The sequence below is a fragment of the Phalacrocorax carbo genome, chromosome 4 (genome assembly GCF_963921805.1).
Source record: "Phalacrocorax carbo chromosome 4, bPhaCar2.1, whole genome shotgun sequence".
NCBI classification, from domain to species: domain Eukaryota; kingdom Metazoa; phylum Chordata; class Aves; order Suliformes; family Phalacrocoracidae; genus Phalacrocorax; species Phalacrocorax carbo.
The window spans coordinates 1,766,962-1,788,099 of record NC_087516.1 but is presented as its reverse complement, the minus strand read 5'-3'; the positions used below and the strand labels follow the sequence as shown (position 1 = coordinate 1,788,099).

Genomic DNA, 21,138 nt, shown 5'->3' with positions numbered 1-21,138 from the left:
TAGCGCCCGCTGCTCTTCAGTTTGATGTGCTGCGATTACCGTGCTTGTTTTTGAAGAGCTGTCGAGTCATTTGTTGTCCTAGCTCTCTCTGCTCAAGTTTAGTGCTTCACACCTGCTGCTATTGAATGGAGATTAATAAAAAGGCTCTTCTCTGAAAAGACATCTGCGATTCTAGTCTTCTCTGCCCCCATGCTTAGCACTACTGCACGCAGTCGTAAGGTCTATGAAGTTATCAGTGTGTGTGTGGGAGAAAATGAATAGGAAGCAATTTTTATTGCTTAGTGCATTCAGATTAAGGCAGATCTAATCCAACTGAGGCAACTGGCTCGGAGCAAAGGGGAGCCCACCTTCGCCCGTGTGAAACCAAGTGGGGGATCTTGCCGCCCCAGGATGCGGCGATGACCTAGAAGTGCAACGGCCGCACAGCAGGTTCCCACAGGGGTTAGGTACATGGGGGGAAGAATGGCAGCAGTGGTGGATACCGAACCCCGTCTTTGGGTGCATCTTCTGGATTGGGAAGTTCATAAACTGCTGACTTGAAGGATCGCTCTGTAGTTAGCCTCCCTTTCTTAGGGAGGGTGGAAATCAGTGGTAGGTGGGTGTCGGACAGAGGGATGGAGTCAGCACAGCTGTGTGGGGTCACAGCGGTGCCCTTCAGGCCCATTCCCAGGATTCCTCTCCAGCGCCCTTTGCTCCCCTCCCTCATCACTCTGACACTCTCTAAATGACAGCAGAGCGACGTTTAAGAGCCCCAGACCGAAGGCTCTGCTCTGTACCACATGTTCCGTATATAGATGAATGAACTAACGACTTGAGCATCCGTAAGCCTCTTGTGTGATCCCAGCGTCTCATTCTTCACACGTGCCCACCTGTTGTCTGTCCCCCCTTGCTGTGCGTCTGTCTTAGATTATAAAATCTCCTTGTCTGAAAAGCTTCAACGTGTCTACAGAGAGTCTATATAAATAATCATAGTTTGTTTTTTTTTTTTCAGTGGATGGATGTAGAGCTCAAGAACAACACAAAACACAATCCCCCGCCCCCTGAAAACTCTTAGTGTGCAAGGGCAGGATATAATCTTACTTTTTGCTTTAGCTGGGATTGATACGTAATTTTCACAGAAGACTAGTACAGCCTTGGCATTATTTTAGGAGCAGTTTTAAATTACCCTACATGGATTCCTTTTTCCTGGTGGGATTTTCAGGATATAAGGAAATAAAATAATCTTTGGAAGAGATGCTGTGCTCCTGCTCGTAAAATCTCCATACATCATAAAGGAAATGAGCAGTTTTTGCGCAGGGCAAGCGGCCAGGAGAGCTGAAGCTACTGCAGAAGGGGGAGCAATCTGATGCAGATGCCGCAGAGCAACTGTGTGTGGGGAGATCATGGGATGACTCCTCTTCTTACATCATGGTAAGCTTAAAAACCAGCATGGCCAGCGTTAAAACAAAAGGCAGCCTTCACAGGCTGGATGGCTCTGCTCGGTGAAGCCACACCAACCTCTCCGTGCGAGGCCTGTTGAAATTTTGGACTGGTCTGGGAAATCGTCGTTGCCCAGTGTCTCTTAGTAGCCAGCAGGAAACAAATGGGATCCTGAATCAGTTTTGTATATGTTAATACAACACTCCCCTCCTATCTAAAGTGGTTGCCTTGTGGTGTGCTCAGAAAGGAAAGAGGTGGCTGTTAACTTGGGGGTTGGACCAGATGGCCTTTGAAGGCCCCTTCCAGCCCAAACCAGTCTATGATCTTCTGAATCCGCCTCGAAGCTTGCCCTGCTTTGCCCTGCTCTTGCTGCTGCTCCGTGCACTATCCGTGGTCTGTTGGATAACTGGAAAGCCTCAAATGACGTTCCTTCACTAGGGATATATTGATTAAAAACTCAGCTTGTTTCTGCCGTTGTTAAAAAGCATCAGGGAACAAAGATCTTAAGTTGGTTTGTGAGAGCTTTATGCTCCTGAACGTACTTTGAGAGCTCCGTGTCGCATCATGCTGTCGTCCGAGCTCTGTTACTGATTTTGCCTAAGGAATGAGCAGAACTGAAAACACACAGGAACTAGTTCATAAAATTTGATGATGCCGGCTGAACTCCAGCAGCAGCTTCCACTCTACAGTAAGCCCGAGTAAAACTAGAGACGTCTGAGGCACCTGACGGAGGCGAGCCTGGAAATGGATATTTACAACTTCAGTAGCTGTGAAAAGAGTATTCTATGGAAGAAAAGTAGGTTTATGGTGTGGTAGTCTCCCACTGACGTGAGGCACCTGAGCTCTGAGCAGTCCTCCTCTGCTGGTATTTACCTTCCTAACTGGCCGTGTTTGCTAACGACCTGAAGCTGGGCATGTTTACTTGAAAGTTTGTTTAATTTTTTTCAGCTATCCCAGCTGGTCTGTAGAAGATGGTATCTCTGTTTACAAACCTTCTCCTGTCTGAACTTGAATGAGTATTCAGGAGAGTTCCCAAAGTCATCTTTCTACTTGTTGTCTAAATAATGTGTAAGCTGCTTATTTTCTATCCTGATGACTCTGAAAATTAGCTTTGTTCTCGCGTGTGTCTTTACTGAGTCAAACTGATGCCTGGAGCTGTGAAGGGCTGAACTGCCGTGGTCTTGCGTGTTCAGGGAGCCTGCAAGTTTGCAAAGTGGGAAAATCTTTGACCTGTGAGCCCCAGCTTGATAGGATCGTATAGAAAGATGGTTTAGTAAAGAAAAGATGTACCTTTTTTATACCAAGTATATACCAGGTATATATAAAAATACCTTTCTGTACAAGCAAGGAGCAGTGATCCGGTGGGAGATGCATCTGAAGATCTAAAAGAAAATATTTGAACTTTATAGGTAAAGTCCACGCTGACGAGTTCTTTTCTTGCTGTGATATTAAGGCGTTAAAACCTAATCGCAATCTATTTGGTGCTGGGGAGGGGAAATTTAGTTCCTCTAACACTCGGGTAAAATAGCTTTTGAGATGAGAACCCATGAGAGCATCTACTACAAGATTTGATCCATTGAGGCCGCAGCATTTTGAGGCTGCCGTGCGGCCGTATTAACTCCTGTTGCCTTTCAGTTTTCTCTGGTAGCAGGGAAGAAAATCCTTGGTATTTACCGTGTGGCTGTTGGCATCCCGTATGCCAGAACAGCGACGACTCTTAAATCAGCTAATGAACAGTTTTATGCCTCGTAAGAGAAGGTTGTGCGAAAAGTGATGCTGTTTATGTACAATTCCTTTTTTTTTGTGGTGAAAAACACTGTCCTGATTTACACGTAGATGAGCTTTGTCTTGTTTCCCCAATATCCCCACAGAATCAAGTGACGGACACCAACCGAAAGCTGCAGAATGAAGGAAAAGAAGTAAGTGATACATTCATTGATTCCATCTTCTTTGTGTTTTTCTATTATCTGGCTGTGTGGCAAATTACACTGAGCGTCAGGAACTGCTTGGCGTTCACTGATAACGTACACAGCATCGCTGTTAAAGTGTGCATCGATTCTCTTTCCTGTATTTTGCTTTTCTGCATGAAAGATGAGTTGTGTGAGGCTTGGGAAGTGATTTTTCTGTTTTACTGCTTGTGGGTTGAAAGCGAGTGGAAGGCAAAGCATGGGAAACAGGAGGGACTTGAAGTGACGATAATCAAGCTGCGGGCGTGCTCCTGCAGCCCTGGGTGGTGTGAACGGGGTTGTTCATAACAGCGCTGCATCCCCAGCAGCGCGGGCAGCCGGGCGAGGGAGGGGGTCCTGCCCCCCTGCCCCGCTCTGTGAGACCCCCCTGCAGCGCCGCCTCCAGCTCGGGGCTCCTCAGCACGGGAAGGGCACGGGGCTGTTGGAGCGGGGCCAGAGGGGGCACAGAAATGCTCCGGGGGCTGGAGCCCCTCTGCTGCGAGGCTGGGCTGGGAGAGCTGGGGTGGTTCAGCCTGGGGAAGAGAAGGCTCCAAGGAGACCTTATTGTGGCCTCCCAGTGCTTAAAGGGGGACTCTAGGAAGGATGGGGGCAGCCTCTTTAGCAGGGCCTGCTGTGACAGGACAAGGGGTGATGGTTTGAAACTAAAGGAGGGGCGATTCAGACTAGATATAAGGAAGAACTATTTTACCATGAGGGTGGTGAAACCCTGGCCCAGGCTGCCCCGAGAGGTGGTCAATGCCCCATCCCTGGGAACACCCAAGGCCAGGCTGGACGGGGCTCTGAGCGACCTGGTCTGGGTGAAGATGTCCCTGCTCACTGCAGGGGGTTGGGCTGGGTGGCCTCGAAAGGTCCCTCCCAACCCAAACCGTGGTATGGTTCTAAGAGTATGAGCTGGAGAGTCTGGCTCCTGCCTCACAGTGCAGTACAGCAGCAGTTAGAGATGGGTGGATTTTGAGTTGCATGGGCAGAGGCATCAAGGCACGGAGAAAAGGAAGTGATTGAGCATGTCTTGGACGCGATGTGCCTCTAACCACAGTCATTCTTCTGCCCCTTCGTCATAAGGGAGCATGAACAGACTGGGGGGACCTTCAGAGCTGGGTGTTCATGAAGGCACTGATGCTTGAAGTTTTTCAAGTGCCTAAGATGGAGGTGTGTGAGAACTCCCAGGCACGGTCCTTCTACCCTCTTTTTCTTTCCTCCTGATGAACTGCATTGCTCTACCCATATTACATATAAATCTACTCTTTGCAGCTTTTCTATTTTCTTTCTTAACCACCTTCCCAGACACCCAGGCTTCACTTTGCTCAGCGTACATGCAGGCATTACTATTTCAGTCAGCTGCATCGCGTTCGGAAAACAAACGAGAAAATCCCCATGTTGGACTGTGTCAGACCCATTATTCTAATAAAGGTTAAAGATAAAAATGCCCTTTGGGGAGGAGGTGATGCAGCTTCTCTCCTGAATTAAATAAACGTTCTTCTGTGTTACCTTGAACGGAGGATTCACCTCCAAGAGTGGAAGAGCCTGGGATTTCAAAAGGACTTTGCAATCTCAGCCTGGTGGCGTGGAGATAAGTTGGTACTCTAGGGGACAAATCCATGACCTGCCCCTTTGAAAGAAAGAAACTAAAGAGCTTTCTTCTGTGTGCGATGGCCAATCCTTGTTTTGCTCTTGTCCAGATGCACAGGTTTTTCTGTGGGAGACTGGGCATTTAAAAATCCTTGTTTGTGATGGTGAGAATCCCCCTGGGAGCGAGCGGCCACATCCTGTCTCTGAGAAGAACTAGAAAAGAGAAGCTTGGAGAGGGAGTAGGGAAGAGATGAATAAAAGGGGAAGGGGAAATCATTTTTGGAATTCACAGGACGTGCTACAAGGCTGGTATTTTGATGGCTTGGGTTTTTCTGCTTGCTTACTTGCAATGAGGCTAGGGAATGCTTCTGCTACTCGATTGAACGACCTGAAGCTGCCTGTCCTCCCTATTTCAGCAACGCTCTGCAGTGCTGGGTGAGCTCTCCGGTTATCAGAGTCAGCTTCGCTGTCAACCTACTGTTCGGATGGCCGTGACAAGCGCAAAGCAGTTTATATCCTCTCTGCTCTGTGTAGTGCTCTTAGTGAAACTCTGTTTTTTTTTTTTGTTTGTTTTTCCTTTCCAAAGTTGATAATAGCCATGGAAGAGCTGAAGCAATGCCGATTACAGCAGAGGAATATTTCCGCGACAGTTGATAAGCTAACGCTGTGTCTTCCTGGTGAGGAATCGGAAACTGCTCTTTATTTGTGTAGCTGTTTATTTTAATTCACGTCTCCCTGTTTTGTGCCTGTGTCTCAATGCTTGTGTGTTTTCCTTCTCTTTCCAGTCCTGGAGATGTACAGCAAACTGCGAGAGCAAATGAAATCTAAAAGGTAAATTTTGTGTAGACCGGTGTTAGTACTGGAAGAGTTGAAAAGCACCCGTTTGGTGCCAGATAAATTGAAGAGGTTCTCAGAACTTAGGACTTCAAAATCAGCCTTTTCCAAGTTACCTTATCTGATTTCTGGCTGGTGTCTCCACGGTCCTGCTCGCCCTCCTGCCGTACAGCCTAGAACTGGGATTGCCGCGGGCTCTGGTTTCGTGTTGTGTTAGGCTTTTTAATCAAGGTGTGTGCTCACTTTGGGTGTTTTTTTTTTCATGGAAGCTCACTGTTGTGATGCATGCAATGGGTGCACAACTCGGTACTTACCCGTTACTAACTGAATTTAACTCTGTGAATGTCATAATACAAAGCCTGGTAGGACGCGAGGGAATCCAGTGAACCTGAATGGAAGCCAAACACCTGAGAAACGTTGCGCAGGATGGCAGAAGTGAGTGAGGGGGCGTACGGCTTGTTTTGTGGTAGAAATAATTGTTCAAAAGAGTGAGCTGAGCTATGAGGACTTTGTGGCTCAGAAACCACGAGCTGTAGATCTAGGATTTTTCCCACCCTGCATCTGTTGCGATGCTGAAGGATTAAACCCCGGTCCGGGATATTTGCGTGGCTGGGATCCTGGGGGATGGTTTGTTTAAGCACCATGGGATTTTGGAGGCGCATTGTAGCCCTGGGGGTGGCAAACTGGGCAAAAAGCAGCTGCTGGAAGGGGGTCAGCTGAAAAGACGGCAGGCTCCAGCTGAATGCCGCGCAGGGAGAGCAGTCAGATCCCATGCCTGGTTTGTGCCTGCCATCCATCGTGGAAACAATACAGAAGAAACCAGATGTTTCAAACAAGGCGATAACTAATTGGATGGGCGTATTTCTACACTTCCCCTCCCGCCTCTGCTGATCTCTTGTGGTCCTCAGCCCCAGGAGCCTTGGGTAGACAGATATGCGTTACTCCTGAAAGCTGGGCTGGCCGGAGGAGTTACAGGGAGCTTATTTAGCTGTTCACAAAGCTCGCTCTTTTCCTCAGGGTGGCTCAGTATAGAATAGGGCAGCGTATAGTTTGTCCAACTGTTTTTAGTCTGTTTATAGGAACAGCGAGGGGCTTATCCGTTGACAGATGTGGGGAGGGGAGCTGGAGCTGATCACAGCGCTGTGAACTTTTGAAGGGAATCCACATGCTGTTCAATTCCCTCACTCTGGATAGTGTTTCCAGGGTCTGCTTCTAAGAACTGCATCTCCCCCCCCTCCCCCTTTGGCTTGGTTCATTTTGAAACAAATAGAAGTTGAAAGCCACATTTAAGGAAAATCTGAACCCTTGGCTTCCCCCCCCCCCCCCCCCGCCTCCCTTCTTCTTTCTTTGTCTGGATTTGATGGCTTCATTCACCAAATGCAGCACAACATATTAAATATTTTTGTGTCTGCACCCGGTCTCACTTATATATCATCTCATGATAGTCAGCAAGGGGGTTAGTTACTAGCGTGAGCCTTGGGTTTTGGGACACAGTCTCAGAGGAGTGGTAGATTTTGCATCCTGGGTGAATAAAGTCAACTCTCCCAAGGGAGACCAGCTGACTTAAGCGCCGTTTGCTGCGCGATGTTTATAAACCGAATGCAGGTGTTTGCTGAATGCAGAATCTGTGGCCGATAACTGGAGCTGGGGAGCCCTCAGTCCAAACCCGGAGGACTGACCGTGCAACCAGCCGAGAGAAGAGATGGAGCAAAACGTTTCATCTGCTGTTGTCCAGAATTTAAGGAAGGGACAGAAAGAGCTTTTCTCCACCAGCTGGGACACATGTGGCTGCTTGTCGGAAAGTGATGAGGAACACTCCTCTGCCTTCGGAGTCCCTCCTTGTTGTGCGGGGCTCCAGAGGGATCCGTCTTTTTTTTTTACCCCGGGTCACTTGTCATATCCATGAAATGAGAATGCTTCCTCCCGCTTGTAGCGGAGAAGCCTCTGCAGAGCTGTACCCACATCCGAGCAGGGCCTGGGTATTTCCAGGAAAAACAAACCCCAAAGCCAGCTCTGTCTCTGTTTTATCACAATGCTGCTCCCCGACGCGGCAAGCGCTCTGGTTTTGCCGGAGCAGTGGTCCTGGGGGTACGGAGCTGGGCGAGAACGCAGCCCCTCGGGTGCCTGATAACAGGCGTTAGCTGCGGGATGTAATCTGGGCTGAGGCGGCAGTACTTCAGCCACAGGCATCGCTGGCCTCCGCACGCCTCACACCAGAACAGGGCTGAGTTCTCCTCTGCCCCATCGTGTTTCAGGCTCTGTGTTCGGCAGGCAGGCGGGGACCCCATCGGCGACCGCGCGCCACCCCCCGGCCGCCTTTTCGCTGCTTCTAGTTCAACAAACAATGCCCTAAAATACAACAAGCCCCCCCAGTGTGTGTTCATTCCTCTGGTTTAATTTCTGGCTTTCTGTGCACTCCTAAGTTTCTCTCCAGAGAGGTTTGCATTTTATTGCAAATAGTTTTTCATACCTTACCCTAGTGTAAACACCGGCCAAGTTACAGGGTTAATCCGTTGGACTTCTGGTGCTGGGAACAGGACCGGCCGCTTCTGGTTGAAATAACTCCCCTGTGGACCTGCCTGGAGTTCAGGCAAGGATTATTTTGCATGGGGATATGAGTGGTTTTTTCAGTGGTGCTAATATGTTTCTTATGACTAAACACTTTTTCTCCCGCAAAAACTCAAGGTGTAAGTGGCAGGTGCTTGCGGCCAGGATTAACCGTGGGTATAGTCAGCTAAAGTTGCCTTAATTCACCCCGGAGGTGACTGTGACCTGGTGTTAGTCTGAAATATGTTTTTATAGACCCTGCTGATGCTTCCTAGATGGTTCCCTGATATTTTTTTTTTTTAACCTTTAACCACATCTATGGTCAGACCAGGAGGAGGATGGTCTCACGTTTTATATTGCCGTTCAGGAGGGCCCTGAATTCCAGCGAGCAGGCAAATCCTATGGACTCCCACTTCCCGAAGGGAAAAGAGGGAGGGCGTTTGAGAAAAATGATTTGCTTAGAATAGTTTCCCATTTAGCATCTTCTGTCAGGCTATGAGGGTTGCTTTTATGCAGAAAGGTAGGATAAAATTTACAGTACCTTCCCTAAGGCCGTTTGGCCTGACCAAAATATAAAGGCATGCATTGTGCGGAGGGGAGGAAACGCTGGGATTCTTGTATTCTTTAATTTATAAGGTATATTTCTTATAGAGCAGGGAAATAAATTATTTTCAGCATCACAAAGGTCACATAACCCGGTGGTACAAGAGTGGTTGCTGCAGAGGCGGGGGCTTTGTAGAAAATGTATCTGTTGGACCTCGAATCTGGGGTTTTTATCCGGATTTTCACCTCTTCCTAAATAAAAAGTACTTTGAGTAGAAAGTGTTTTTAATGGTGCTTAGCAGCATTTGAGCAGCTGGGGAAAGGTGGGCTCTGACTCCTGGTATGCGCGGGGAGAGAGGTCAGAGAGCTTTTGTGTCCAGGATCTTTACAACAGAATGACAAGTATCCGTGCTAGTGGCAGATATCGGCTGTTGTCGTGTGTTAGACACTAATTTATCAGTCTGTGGTATATTATGGTATATCCCCATCTCCGTGCTTCTGTCTATGGCACCTCGCTGTTAGGGGCTGCTGAATCAGGCAGTGTGACAGAGACCAGCCTTGCTGCAGCCTCGCGCCCTGGCTCCCAGCAGGAGTGAAGCCGAGCACTCCCAGCAGGCACGTATACAACACGCACGCTTGTATCGCGCAGACCTACAGGCACGAACACCAGCCACATCATCCTGTCCGTCTGTCTGGTTGGGATGAAGGTGATGCACACGCACGTGCACCCAGAACAGAGTCCTTCACCCAGGAAAAGACTTGGAGATGCAATCCTCAAATGCCGTTTTGCGTAATGTGCCCCATACCTGACCCAGCCCCGGTGGCGTATGAGGTGCTCCAGAGCCCCGCTCACCTTGGTGGGTGTCGCCTCCGTCCACGGGGCTGATGGCTTGGCTGGGGAGGCCGGGGCAGGGTCTTTCTGGGGTTGCCCCATGAGCCGTCGTGCCTCTGCCCTCCTCTGTGCACATGGAGCTGAGCTTCTGGAGCACAAGTGTGCTGGGAGGTGGCTGGGGGGGCTGGGGGGGTTTAGCCTGGAGCAGAGGGGGCTGAGGGGAGCCCTTCTCGCTCTCTGCAGCTGCCTGAGAGGGGCTGGAGTGAGGGGGGGGTCGGTCTCTGCTCCCAAGTCACCAGGGACAGGACGAGAGGGAACGGCCTCAGGCTGCGTCAGGGGAGGGTTAGGTTGGATATTGGGACAATGCCTTCCCTGCCAGAGCGGTCAGGCCCTGGCACAGGCTGCCCAGAGAGGTGGGGGAGTCACCGTCCCTGGGGGGGTTCAAACACCGTGCAGACGTGGCACTTGGGGACATGGTTTAGGAGGCCTGGGGGTGTTGGGTTGGGGGTTGGACTTGATGATCCTAGAGGTCTTTTCCAACCTTAATGATTCTATGATTTGTCTTGCATAACCTAATAATACTGTGTGTGGTTGCCAGCTTTTCCTTCACTCTGTGATCTGGTGCCCCATATGGCTTTGCCATGGGTGAAAGCTGCTGCTGGGCTTGGCTGATGCTGGTCTCTTGAGACCCAGCTTGTCCTTGCCTGCATGTCGGAGCTCTGCATAAGGAGCTGCTGCTCCCTGTTGTGTATCTCTGCTGCTCTCTTTCAAAAGGAAAATGATGCTTTTATGGTGACCTGGATGCAAAAGTCTATGTTCCTTTGAACAGAGCTGAGGTTCTCCAATACATTAAATTTTTTACAGTTAATGCACATTTCAGAGGGGAAGAGGGATGGAAACAGCTGCTCTTTCCACATCTGCCTTGTTGCTTTTCCCAGGCACTACCCTGCGCTCAAGACCCTGGAGCACCTTGAGCACACGTACCTGCCCCAAGTGAGCCACTACCGCTTCTGCAAGATCATGGTGGATAATATTCCAAAGCTGCGCGAAGAGATCAAAGAAGTTTCCATGTCAGACCTGAAGGATTTCCTGGAAAGTATCCGTAAGCACTCTGACAAGATTGGAGAGACAGCAATGAAACAGGTAGGGCCTGCTCTGTGGGCACACACGGTGGAGGCTTTTTTTGGAAGAGGAGGGTGCTTCATAGTCATGTTAAAGTTCTACTTTTTGAATCCCAAGGCAGTAAACTCGGGTTTTAAATATTGAAGTAATTATGTCACGAGGTGAAGCGAGGATTCTTCATTCTGTGGTTGCTACTAGAGGTTACCTTCTGATTTTCGCACTGTTGGAAAGTGATGGACCGTTTCTGTTGCCACCTCCTGCCTGTACTTCGCCACAGGCTCTTGCTGGCCCGGAGCCCGGTGGGTGCCGTCGGGGTGCGTAACGTGTATTTTCCGCTTCGCAGGGCAGGGGCTGCCGTGCCTGGTGGCACCTGCAGGACCTGGAGGCACCAGCGTTGATTTCTCAGGTTCAGGGTAAAGCAATAGAAGTTCACGCACTGACTGCAACTTAGGGGTTTTTTTTTTTTTGCCTCTTAAACTGGTTTTTCAAATACTGAGTGAACTTTCATTGTGGCTTGCTGGCGTTTGCCTGGCAGTTGATGTCTGTAAAAGATGAACCTGAGTAATTGAACATCCCACATGTGTATTAGAACGGAATTGCCTTTTCCCGCTCTTCTGTAACATTCTGGTTTTGAATTTCAATGCGGTTTTTCTTATCGCAGCTGGGGAGCGTTGCTTACAGTGGCTCTTAAAAAAGAGCTTTGCTACTTTGATGAAATTCAGATCCACTAGTAATGAAATGTTACCTCTCATGGGCAGTAAACTGCTTCCTCTGATAGCGATCGATGGGTTGGACTGGTTGATTTATGGGAAGGACTCCTGCTATAATTTTTCACAAGATGATAAAATTGTGCTGTTATGTTTATGGGTAGGGGTACAGGCAAGTTTGATTTTCTCTCTTATATATGCCATGCTTTTTGTAAAATGGTCTAGCTTGAGGGTTTTTATTAATTGATTTAAATTACAGTGTATCCACTACCTTACCGTTTTCTCAACCGCTTCCTAATATTTAGGGAATACAAATCAAGCCTTATATTGTGTAATCGAGCTATGGAGAGATGCCACGCTGCATCCCAGAGTTCAGCAAACGTTATTGTTAGTTGTGGCATTGAATCAGCCTTGTCTTCCCGAATCTGCGGCAAAACTTTTACAGCAGACAAACTTTTTAAAAGATTCTTCCTTTGTTCCTGTGGCTGGAAAGGAGTAGGAGTTTCGTTTGTCTCTTTGGTGCCCCATTAATGCAGCGAATATGCTACTTTAGATAAATAACTTCTTTATATCCTATTAAGGATAGGTACCAATTATAGAGACATAAGGGGATGCAGATGTTGCGTCCTCTTCTAGTTTCCAGTTGTGTTGCCGTGATGCTGGGAGGGTGTTTAAACCTCCTGGCACCGTGGCCGATTGCTTTGGTGTGTGGGGAGAGATGTGCGCGTCCAGCCGTGTGTCCTGGGCTGCTCAGGCAGGCCGGTTTTGAGAAATCCCCTGTAATTTTAAATAGCTTCCTTTGCTACCTTTTGACTAGAGGTATTTTTGTAGCTTTGTGCTTTCCCTCCCTTTCAAATCCATCACGCGCTTTTCCCTGTTCTTCGCACCCCTCCCTCCTGTCCCTTCTGCCCTGGGGGAGCTCACACCCTGCCTGGAGCTCGCTTAAATCTCCATCTCTTGCTCTAAAGAAATCTGTTTAGAGCAAAGCTAAAAAAGTAGCAGTAGCCCGTACCGACATCTCTCTCTCTGCTCTGGGCGCTCTCCTGGTGTTTTGCTCGCCGCTTCTGACCCTTTCTCCTCCTTGCAGTATTTGCCAGCTGCATCATCAGGAGAGGCTCGGGGGGGTCGGTGGGGACTGGCAGCTCCTGCCCTACCCCGGTACGGGAACTGGGGCCCAGGGAGGGAAACCAGCAGGGGCCACACTTGAAATCAGGGTTGGGGAGAAGCTGGTTCTTCATCCTGTGGGTGATAGACCTGTGGAGCTCCTCGTGCACAATTTTCCACGCCTTGAAGGACAAACGGGCCAAGGGCTTTTATCAGGTTCCCCGTGGGTCGCTGTTTTGGGCTCAGGAAGTGCCTGATCTGACAACAGTGAGAACTGGGAGGAGACCTGGGGGGGAAGAACTGTATTTACTCACCCTGTTCCCATCCTGCTTTGGTGGAGGTTGGTGTTTGATTTTGCGATACTGGCCTATCCAAGCCCCTGCTGCGAGCCAGCAAGCAGCCGTGCATCTGAGCGAAACCTCCGGAGTGCTTTCTTTCCTCCCCTCACAACTCTCCCTTCTCTTTCCTCTCTGTTCCTTAGACTCCTTCTCTACTCTTCACCTTTCATCCCTTGGTGTTTGTTTCAACTGCTGATGTTTTGAGCTTCTCTGAAGTTCGTTATTTGTTCTTCAGCTCCAGACAACCTCTCACCCAGCCCTACGGTCCCTGTTGGACCTGAGCCAAGCACTCTGCTCCTCCTTTCGGTATTTTTCTACCTTCCACAGTTGCAGTTGTTCTTCATCGTTCACCACCTTCTCCTCAGTTCCAGCTGTTTGGGACCTTTTTTGAACTTGAGGTCTTGGTTATGGTAGATTTTTCTTTTGCCTGTTGATGCTGCTGGCGTCTCTCTTACGGGTGCATCAGAGCTTCAGCATTTCAATGTATCCACCAGAAAAGTAAGTGGAAAAGATGTTTTTAATTTTTTTCCTTCCACATAGATGCTAACTGCGCTGTTAAATGGGAGCGTCAAGACACGATGCACCACGGGGCTAACGTTTAGATGTTTTCAGTTTGCCGGGGGATGACACAGTGACGCATACATCTTCAGGCCCCCCCACATCCCAGTTTTATGCTGTTTTCTGAGATGAAGGGGCAGAATCTAGAAGAGGCTTCCTTCCCCCCTTGTGGGTACACCGTTACCTCCAAGGCCGGACCCGATGGCTTTCTGGCAGGGAAGGCGTACCGTTCCTGCACGGTGGCTTGGGGAGGAGGGTCAACTTGCCACATCCAGCTGCAAAAGCCAAGTTGGACGCGATGCTGGAATTTGAGCAACGTGTTTATTCCTGCAAAAAGTATCATGGGCTCTTTCACCAAGAAGCAGCGATGGGGGGGCCGAAGGTTTCGGAGCCTCCCGTCGCATGGGGTCACTTCACATAATTTTTTCCAAAAGCGAAGGGTTCCCACCGCCAGAATTACCAGTATCGCTTCTTGCGTCGCTGGGTCTTTTTCCTCGGTCTGCTGGCCGTGATTGATAGCCGCTGTGGAACAGAGCGGAGCTGGCAGGAGGCCTGGGAGAGTCGGGGAACTGCGATTGGCAGCTAAATACATTCGGTTTAAATTAGCATCATATAAATTCTTTTAAAATTGTTTGATTTCACCAGCGGGAATGGAAGAGGGCTTGATACAATGGGGAAAGGAAATCATGTTTTTGTAACATTACAAATCTGAGGCCGATGATGACAAGAGCTGAAAATTTCATTTTGTGATAATCAGAAGGATCTGTGTTGGAGCGCTCGGAGCCGTTGCTGCGTTTCTGGCCGGCAGTCAAGGATGCGGGGAGCTCGCCGGCCCCTCTCTTGGAGAGGAAGCCCGTGGTGGGGTGAAGTCAAGTGAGACGTTCCTGGGGTCAGCCGGACGCGGGAACCGGAGGGATCTCACAGCCTGCGGAGAAACCTTATAGTCTCGCTGTACAAACGATGAGCTCTCGTTGACTCCTTTCCTCGTGGTGTTTTTTCTTTTTCTTTTTAAAAAAAAAAAATAAATCTGAATTTTATTACCTATGGTTCAGGGGGAATTTGCTGCGTTCCAAATATTGTTCTTAATTACGCGGCGCTTGAGCAGATGAAAGTAGCTCTGCGCATTTGAACTCCGTTTGGACTTTGGCCCTGTGAACCTGCGTGTGTATTTTGTCTTGGTTAGCCTGTGGTTTTTTTTCCTCCAAAAGGTCCGAGTTTTGGGCTTGCCAGGAATGAATTACATCTTATTAACACTTGCTGATATCCGGTATGTGGTTTTATTATCTAGCTTAGCATCTGAAATATGCACAGCGCGTGGAGGAGGTCACCGTGGATGGTGCTGCATGTAGAGCATCCAGGGTAAGCGCGGCGAGCGCTGCTACGCGGGGGGCCAAGAATAACCCGTCCAAAAGCCGTTATCGGATCAAGTTTATTGGGGCAGCCAAAACGTTCAGCGTGCCTTTCACATCGATGGAGGACAACCAGCGCTAATTTTTCTTTAGCATCGCTCGGATGTGCTGTCGAAGCTGGTGTTTAACAGGTGGCCACCTAGTGTGAGTTTGAATGGGTTGGTGTTTCGGCTATGTTTTTTTTTATTAGGGTGATATTTCTTCTTCTTGCCAACAGATATTGGTGTCTGTGTTGTTTCTGAGCAGGATAATGTGAGGTTTGTGTCTGTATATTTTCCCGCAGTGGCAGAAAATATCGGCTCGGTGATGTGAACGCATACGTACACTGAAAAACCAAGGCAGGACGTCGCGCAGTGACGTGCACGACCGAAATGCTGATCTGATTTTGGTAGGAAATGCAGTTGTGCCCGTCAGCTGGAGAAGACGAAGCGCTTCGGAGCACGGATTAGCAGCAGCTCTGTAGAACAGCAGCTACGGCTCTGAAATCAGTGATCAGATCTAGGGTTTGGATGACACCCGTCCCTCCACACGCTATCCCTGCAGGTCAGGGCCGACTGAGAGCCGCTCCCGTACAGCCGTCGGAGCGTAGCGTCCCGCACACCTCCCCTCCTGTGTAACGTGGCCTCTCGTGGACAAAGATGCCTAAAAAGCACGTAGGTACGTGCAGCTGCCGCTGTACTGATACGCTTTTCCCTGGTATAAAGATGTTCAGCGGCACAGGATCGAAATGCAGCTGCCCTTAGAAAGAAAAAAGTCTTGTAGGTGAGAAGTGGAGGAGATTTATTCCCCCCCCACCAATTATTTGGACCAGAGATGAGAGGGGCTAACAGGCATTCCCTGTGACCGCTGGCGTGCCGTGCTGCATGGTTACAGGGCCCTGCTGTGGCTGTTGAGCTTCGGTATTATAGGTACGCCTGCATTTAAATTTAGTTCGGACCTTGAGTCCCTTGGATGTATGATGGTCGGTTTGGGGATGCAAGTTCCTGTGCGCAGTTTGCTCTGTGCTGCTGTAACCAAATCTCAGCGTGCGTTTTTACTGGGAATACAGAGGAGCAGCCGCGTGTTGGTGCAGAGTCCTGAGCGTCGGGTGTTTTTTAATGTTAAAGTAATTTTGAATCCATTGGTATGGTAATAAAAAAGTTACCGCGTAATTTTTTTAAAGACTAAATTGAAAGCTTGCATTTTTCTTTTTTTAAAAAAAATCTGGTTCATGTACAAGCTGCCCTGCCTGCTTCTCTGCACGATGGCCATGGAAAAAACTGGGTGCACTCGGCTTGCCGGCACATGGAGCCTGTTTCCTTGGCTCGTCGCAAGTGCTCGTTTCAAGCACTTGCCTTGGTTTTTTGGATCCCAGGGTGGTGTTTTGCAACAGCAGCTCTCGTCCTGCCCAGCAACACTGGCATTGTGCCTCTGCCCCGCTCCGTGGAGTTCATCCTGTTGACCTCTTTCAGGATTTCTCGAAAAAGATGGTGGTAGCGATGGGATTACGCGGGCGATGGAGAGTTAGAGGTCTCTGATTCTCGGCCGTGGACGACAGCAGCTTCAGGCTGGTGGTGCGTGCCCCAGAAGGACGTGAGAAACGTGGGGCTGTGTTAGGGAGTTCGCAGAATCGAGGTGGGCGAAGGGGAGGCAGCGGGTGGCGTGGAAGGCGGCAGCGAGCTCGGTCTGCCAAGGCTGCACGTCTCGGCAAGCGCACCTCGGCAGCACGGTGTTGCTTTGCGGGTGATGCCCGGGTCCAGAAATGCCAGGTAAGGCTGGTTCCTGTGCTCTGCAGTTTTTTGGGGGGGTGTGTGTGTGTGTCTCCTGCTGTGAGCAGCCCCCCCGGGAGGGACCGCACCCCTCTGAGGCGGCGCCGGCTCTGGCACCCGCTCCGCACCCGCAGGAGTCTCCCGTTGCAAGGTGGCTTTAACCGAGCTGCGAAAAGACGAGGGGTTTTTGTCAGGCGGTTTATTTGAAAACGATGGTGATAAGTAGAGACGTGGCATGCGGCGATTTCAGTGTTCTTGGGAAATCCTGTCCCCTCCCTGTGCTTCATTTTAAATGCAAACACATGCGCACCACCCCAAGCCACATGAGCGGCTGGTTCCCTGCGCGGCAGGGGAGAGAAGGACGTTTTCTCAGTCTCCAGATACTGCCCGGTGGCCTTTTGATGGCCCAGAAAAAAATGTTGAAAAACGCAATTTGTGTAGTGTTCTTAATTATCCTCATCCCTGACATTTTTTAACTTTATGTAATCTTCTGCGGCGCATATGGAAATTGTTTTTGCTTTGTATGTGTATTTTAGAGTAAATTAGATTTTACTGCCTCTCTCTGGACGTGCCGTGCAGGGAACGTCCTTCTGCTGGGTGTCAGTGCTCTGGCAGCACTCGAGGCTCTCCAAAGGTCGTGGCAGCCCCGTGTAAGGCTTTGTCTCTCCTGCCACGTGGGCTGGATCCGCCGGTGCCAAGTCCGGCCTTCCGTGCAGTGTCTGGAAGATCCCTGCATCCGCTCGCTCCGCGGGGGCCGTATTTTATCGACACGCCCCAGGACTTCCAAAAGCACCCTTAGATCAGAACTTCCCGCTGGTTTAAGCGGTGTCTCTTGTTCCAAAGTCTTTTCTTTAACAAGCACATAAAGTAAAAATAATGTTGTTTATTAAAAGCAAGGAAATTTTATAGTCTTGGATGCAGGCAGGAGAGCCTTTTGAAAAGGTCGCTCTGGTGGCCGGGTATGCGGCGACTATTTGCACAGCAGAGCGGGGATAAGGGGATGGTGTTTTTCCCCTTCTGGGCAGGTTTGTAAAGCAGAAACTTATTTTCCAGTAAAATTCCGTAATGAGACCTTCTCAGTCGTTGATACTGCTGCTTGTCTGCTTGTTATATTAAAGTATTATGAGAGGAAATACATCTTCTGGGACTGTTTAGATTAGAAGCGTGATGGCCAGCGACGGTCTCGGCTTGCCGGTCCTGGGGAAGAGGCTCACAGGCCAGGCTGGCTGAAGTGGGATGCTGTGGCACAGTGGAGAAACGATTGTGGAAGAGAGGTGTTGTCGCTGGAGCTGCGCGAGCTCCGAGATGCCTTCACGCGCCTCGGTAAAAATGTGTATTGTCAGAAGCTTATAATGTGTTTACACCCGCCCTCTTCCCCCTGCCAAGGCAGAGGTGGATAAATAGTAGTGAGTCCTCAGCGTCTCTTGCTTAACCTCTTTGAAAATTTACTTGAGAAAACTGGTAAAAAGGTTTTTGTTTTGCACTGGATTAAAATTGCAGACAAATCTTTAGTAACCCGCTGCGTTTTCATTAGGGCTTGGCCCTGTTTCCGTAACAGCGTGTTGAACGCCGGCTCGGTGGTGGCTGGACTCACCGCTCGCCGCTTAATTTGGAGAGGTTCTTGAGACAAGTCCTGCTGAAGCGTCCGCATTTGTCAACTCCGTCCACCCCCTCTTTTCCGGGCTCGGCGGTGACCGTGATGGGTTTTGCCGGCGAGATGTGAGATTTCCCGATGCCGTTTAGCCGGAGCCGGTGTGGTGGCTTCGCGCCTGCGTCCGTGGCGGTCTTTCGCCCTCTGCTTCGCGCGTGGAGGCTGGAGCTGGCCTGCGGGGACCGAAACGGGACCCAGCGAGGTCTCTCATGGCTGTAGGATGCCCTGCTCCCTGTGGCAGGGATGAAAACCGGAGAAAGATGATGTGAATGGTTTTGAGAGCTGGAAAACATTCTTTTTTTTGAAGTGGCGCCTGAAGCGAATTGCCAAGCCAGGAGCTTGAGGTTAAATGTGATCCCTCGGCTTCCCGGCGGGCGTGGGAACGGAGGGGCCGTGGCAGCCGGACAAGTTCGGGTTTAGCATCTTGGGTTCGGGGTAGATGGGGCAGCGCTTGATTGGAAAAGCAGATGAAGGCATCGCCGAGGACGTCTGTAGGGGTGGACTGGAGGCCAACAGCGCATATGGGCCATGCTGGGGAGGTGGTGATAGGGGTATGTGCAGACATAAGCATGTTTCTGTTCCCCAGTGCACGTTGTTTGAGGTCTTTGTACTTCCTTGCGCTTTAACTCTCCTTCTTCCCACATCACATAATTTGAGTGCAAATGTGCTTATTATCATAAAAGAACTTTTTATTCTAACGTTTCCTGGCTTTCTGGGAAAGGTTTCTCTGTTTATTTAAGAGGAATTCTGTGCCTTTAAGTCTGCATTTAAAATTTATACTCCATAGGAACTTTATTAATAAATGGGTATTCCTCTGAATTCTTTTTATGACCTCAAAAATGAAACTGCTAAATCATGAGCCTTTTTTTATTTCAGCATATGTATGACTAATGGCCACAGGGACCGCGATATCCCCAGTAGCGTATCCAGCGTGTTCTGCGGACGTGGCTGCATCATAAAATCAAAAGTTTAACTGCAGGGCAACCATATGCTGGACCAGCTTTTTGTGTGGTTGCCTTTTAGACCTTCTTAAACACCTGAAATGCGGAGATGTTTCTTGAAATAAATCCTTTATCTTCCAACCGTCATGATAGACGGTACAACCTGCAAGGCTTTAAAAAGCCTAGGGAAAGCGCGGGGCCAAGCTGAGGCGTAAGCACCCCTTGCTCCTTCTCTTACTGGGTTATAGCTGGGAAAAGAGGTGCCGTTAAACTCCTTTTATTCACCCTGGACTGGAGGCATTCGGCACTGTAATTTTCCCTGGTCTTGCCTCTACTGGTTTTAATTATGTAGACTGTTAAGTTGTTTAAAGGAAGGCGCTGCCTGGTGCACCGGTCTCCCGCGGACGTGCCAGCTTTGGAGGTGAGACAGCGCGGATAGACCTCAGACTAATAAACCGGGTTGCGTGCCTGCTTTGGCGTACCACGTGTGGGAAAGGATGTGGAGGAGCACGGGGGTCTGGACAGGACGGCCGTGTCGGGAGAGGTGGTGGAAATAAGGCTTGCTCAAAAAGTGCTGGGAATTGCTCCCACCAGGATGCCGCTGCCCGGGATGATAAATTCTTCGGTTTTCATTTGGATGTCTCAGGCTTATTGTAATCTAGCTGCTAATAAACCTTTTAAATTAACTGATTTTTTTACTTCTTTTTCTTTTTAAAAATTCCTTGAGTGGTTTTGGTAATGGATTCTTGTGCCGCACATGGGGTAGGTTGATCTCTCTGTACTTTCTCCAGCTGGTGAAAGCTCTCGCCCTGTGGCTGGCTGTGGAAGAGAAGCCGGGGAGCTTTTGGGAGCCTGGGTACTCCTGGTGTAACACAGGCATGTGAGGGTCTTCACGTACCCTCACCTGAAGATGCAAAACGGTTTGGGGATGTGGCAAATGAGTAACGCCACAGCAAAAACGGTGCTGGCGCCTTGTTCAAGGTGACAACTTGTCACGCTGGGACCTGATCCTCGGTGCTGCGAGTGCTGCAGCCCTTTCAGTTCCAGCACCGGTTCTTGAAAATAACCGCTGCCCATTTCGGCTGGATTTTGCCTTTTTATCCAGGTGAGCAAGGTTTCACGTTTATTATTTGCAAGAAGGATAACGCCTCTCGCAGCGAGCTGCCAGTTGCACAGAACACCCCGTTGGGGGAACGTCATTGCCGCGTAATTTCCAGGGAGCTCTTGAAATACCAGCCGCCGCTTCTCAGCCGATGGGCTGCTGCGACCGATCCACAAGCGACGGGGCAGGGAATGGATCACACGAAACGATGTCAGGGCACCAGGGAGTTCTGGTCTCCGGGTTGCTAATGAGACGAAAATGGGTTTGTATTAGTAGGGCTGTATTTTTTTTTACAGTAGAGGTACAATGGTTTAGTTTTCAGGGAGAGGACTTGAGAGCTGTGCCGTGCAGCGTGCCCTTTGCATGACACTCCTGTACAAATTGCAAACGGGTGTATGCAGAAATCACCAAGTGAAATCCTTCAGCAACCCAAGACTTCCCTTACTTCTCTCTTTCTTTCTTTCTTTTTTTTTCCTCTCCCTAAAACCACCAAGTCCTGCTGACAGGCTCAGGTCGTTTAAGCCTTTCGACATATTCTTCTAATTCGCATATATAGTAAATTTAGAGCAGCTTTCATTTGTGGGTAAAAAGGCACTTAAGTTACTCCAGGACAGCTCAGCTTTGTTCTTCTTCCCCCATCTCCTCCTAGAGCGGGACAGGTTCCTGTGAGTGGGCAGGGAGGGGATGTCTCACGCACCGTGGCGTGCCTTTGACTTCAGGAGTCTCTGTCCGCTGCGATCTGGGCAC

General features: G+C 49.6%; 1 protein-coding gene across 3 annotated transcripts in view; it reads left to right on the top strand.

The window, feature by feature from the left end:
* EXOC6B (exocyst complex component 6B) overlaps positions 1–21,138 on the top strand; it is a 313,474-nt gene that overhangs the window by 56,223 nt on the left and 236,113 nt on the right. For all 3 annotated transcript variants that reach the window (XM_064448801.1, XM_064448800.1, XM_064448799.1), the window contains exons 3-6: positions 3,291–3,338; positions 5,542–5,632; positions 5,741–5,786; positions 10,650–10,854. In XM_064448801.1, the coding sequence (XP_064304871.1) occupies positions 3,291–3,338; positions 5,542–5,632; positions 5,741–5,786; positions 10,650–10,854 (390 nt within the window). The remainder of the gene's footprint in view (positions 1–3,290; positions 3,339–5,541; positions 5,633–5,740; positions 5,787–10,649; positions 10,855–21,138) is intronic.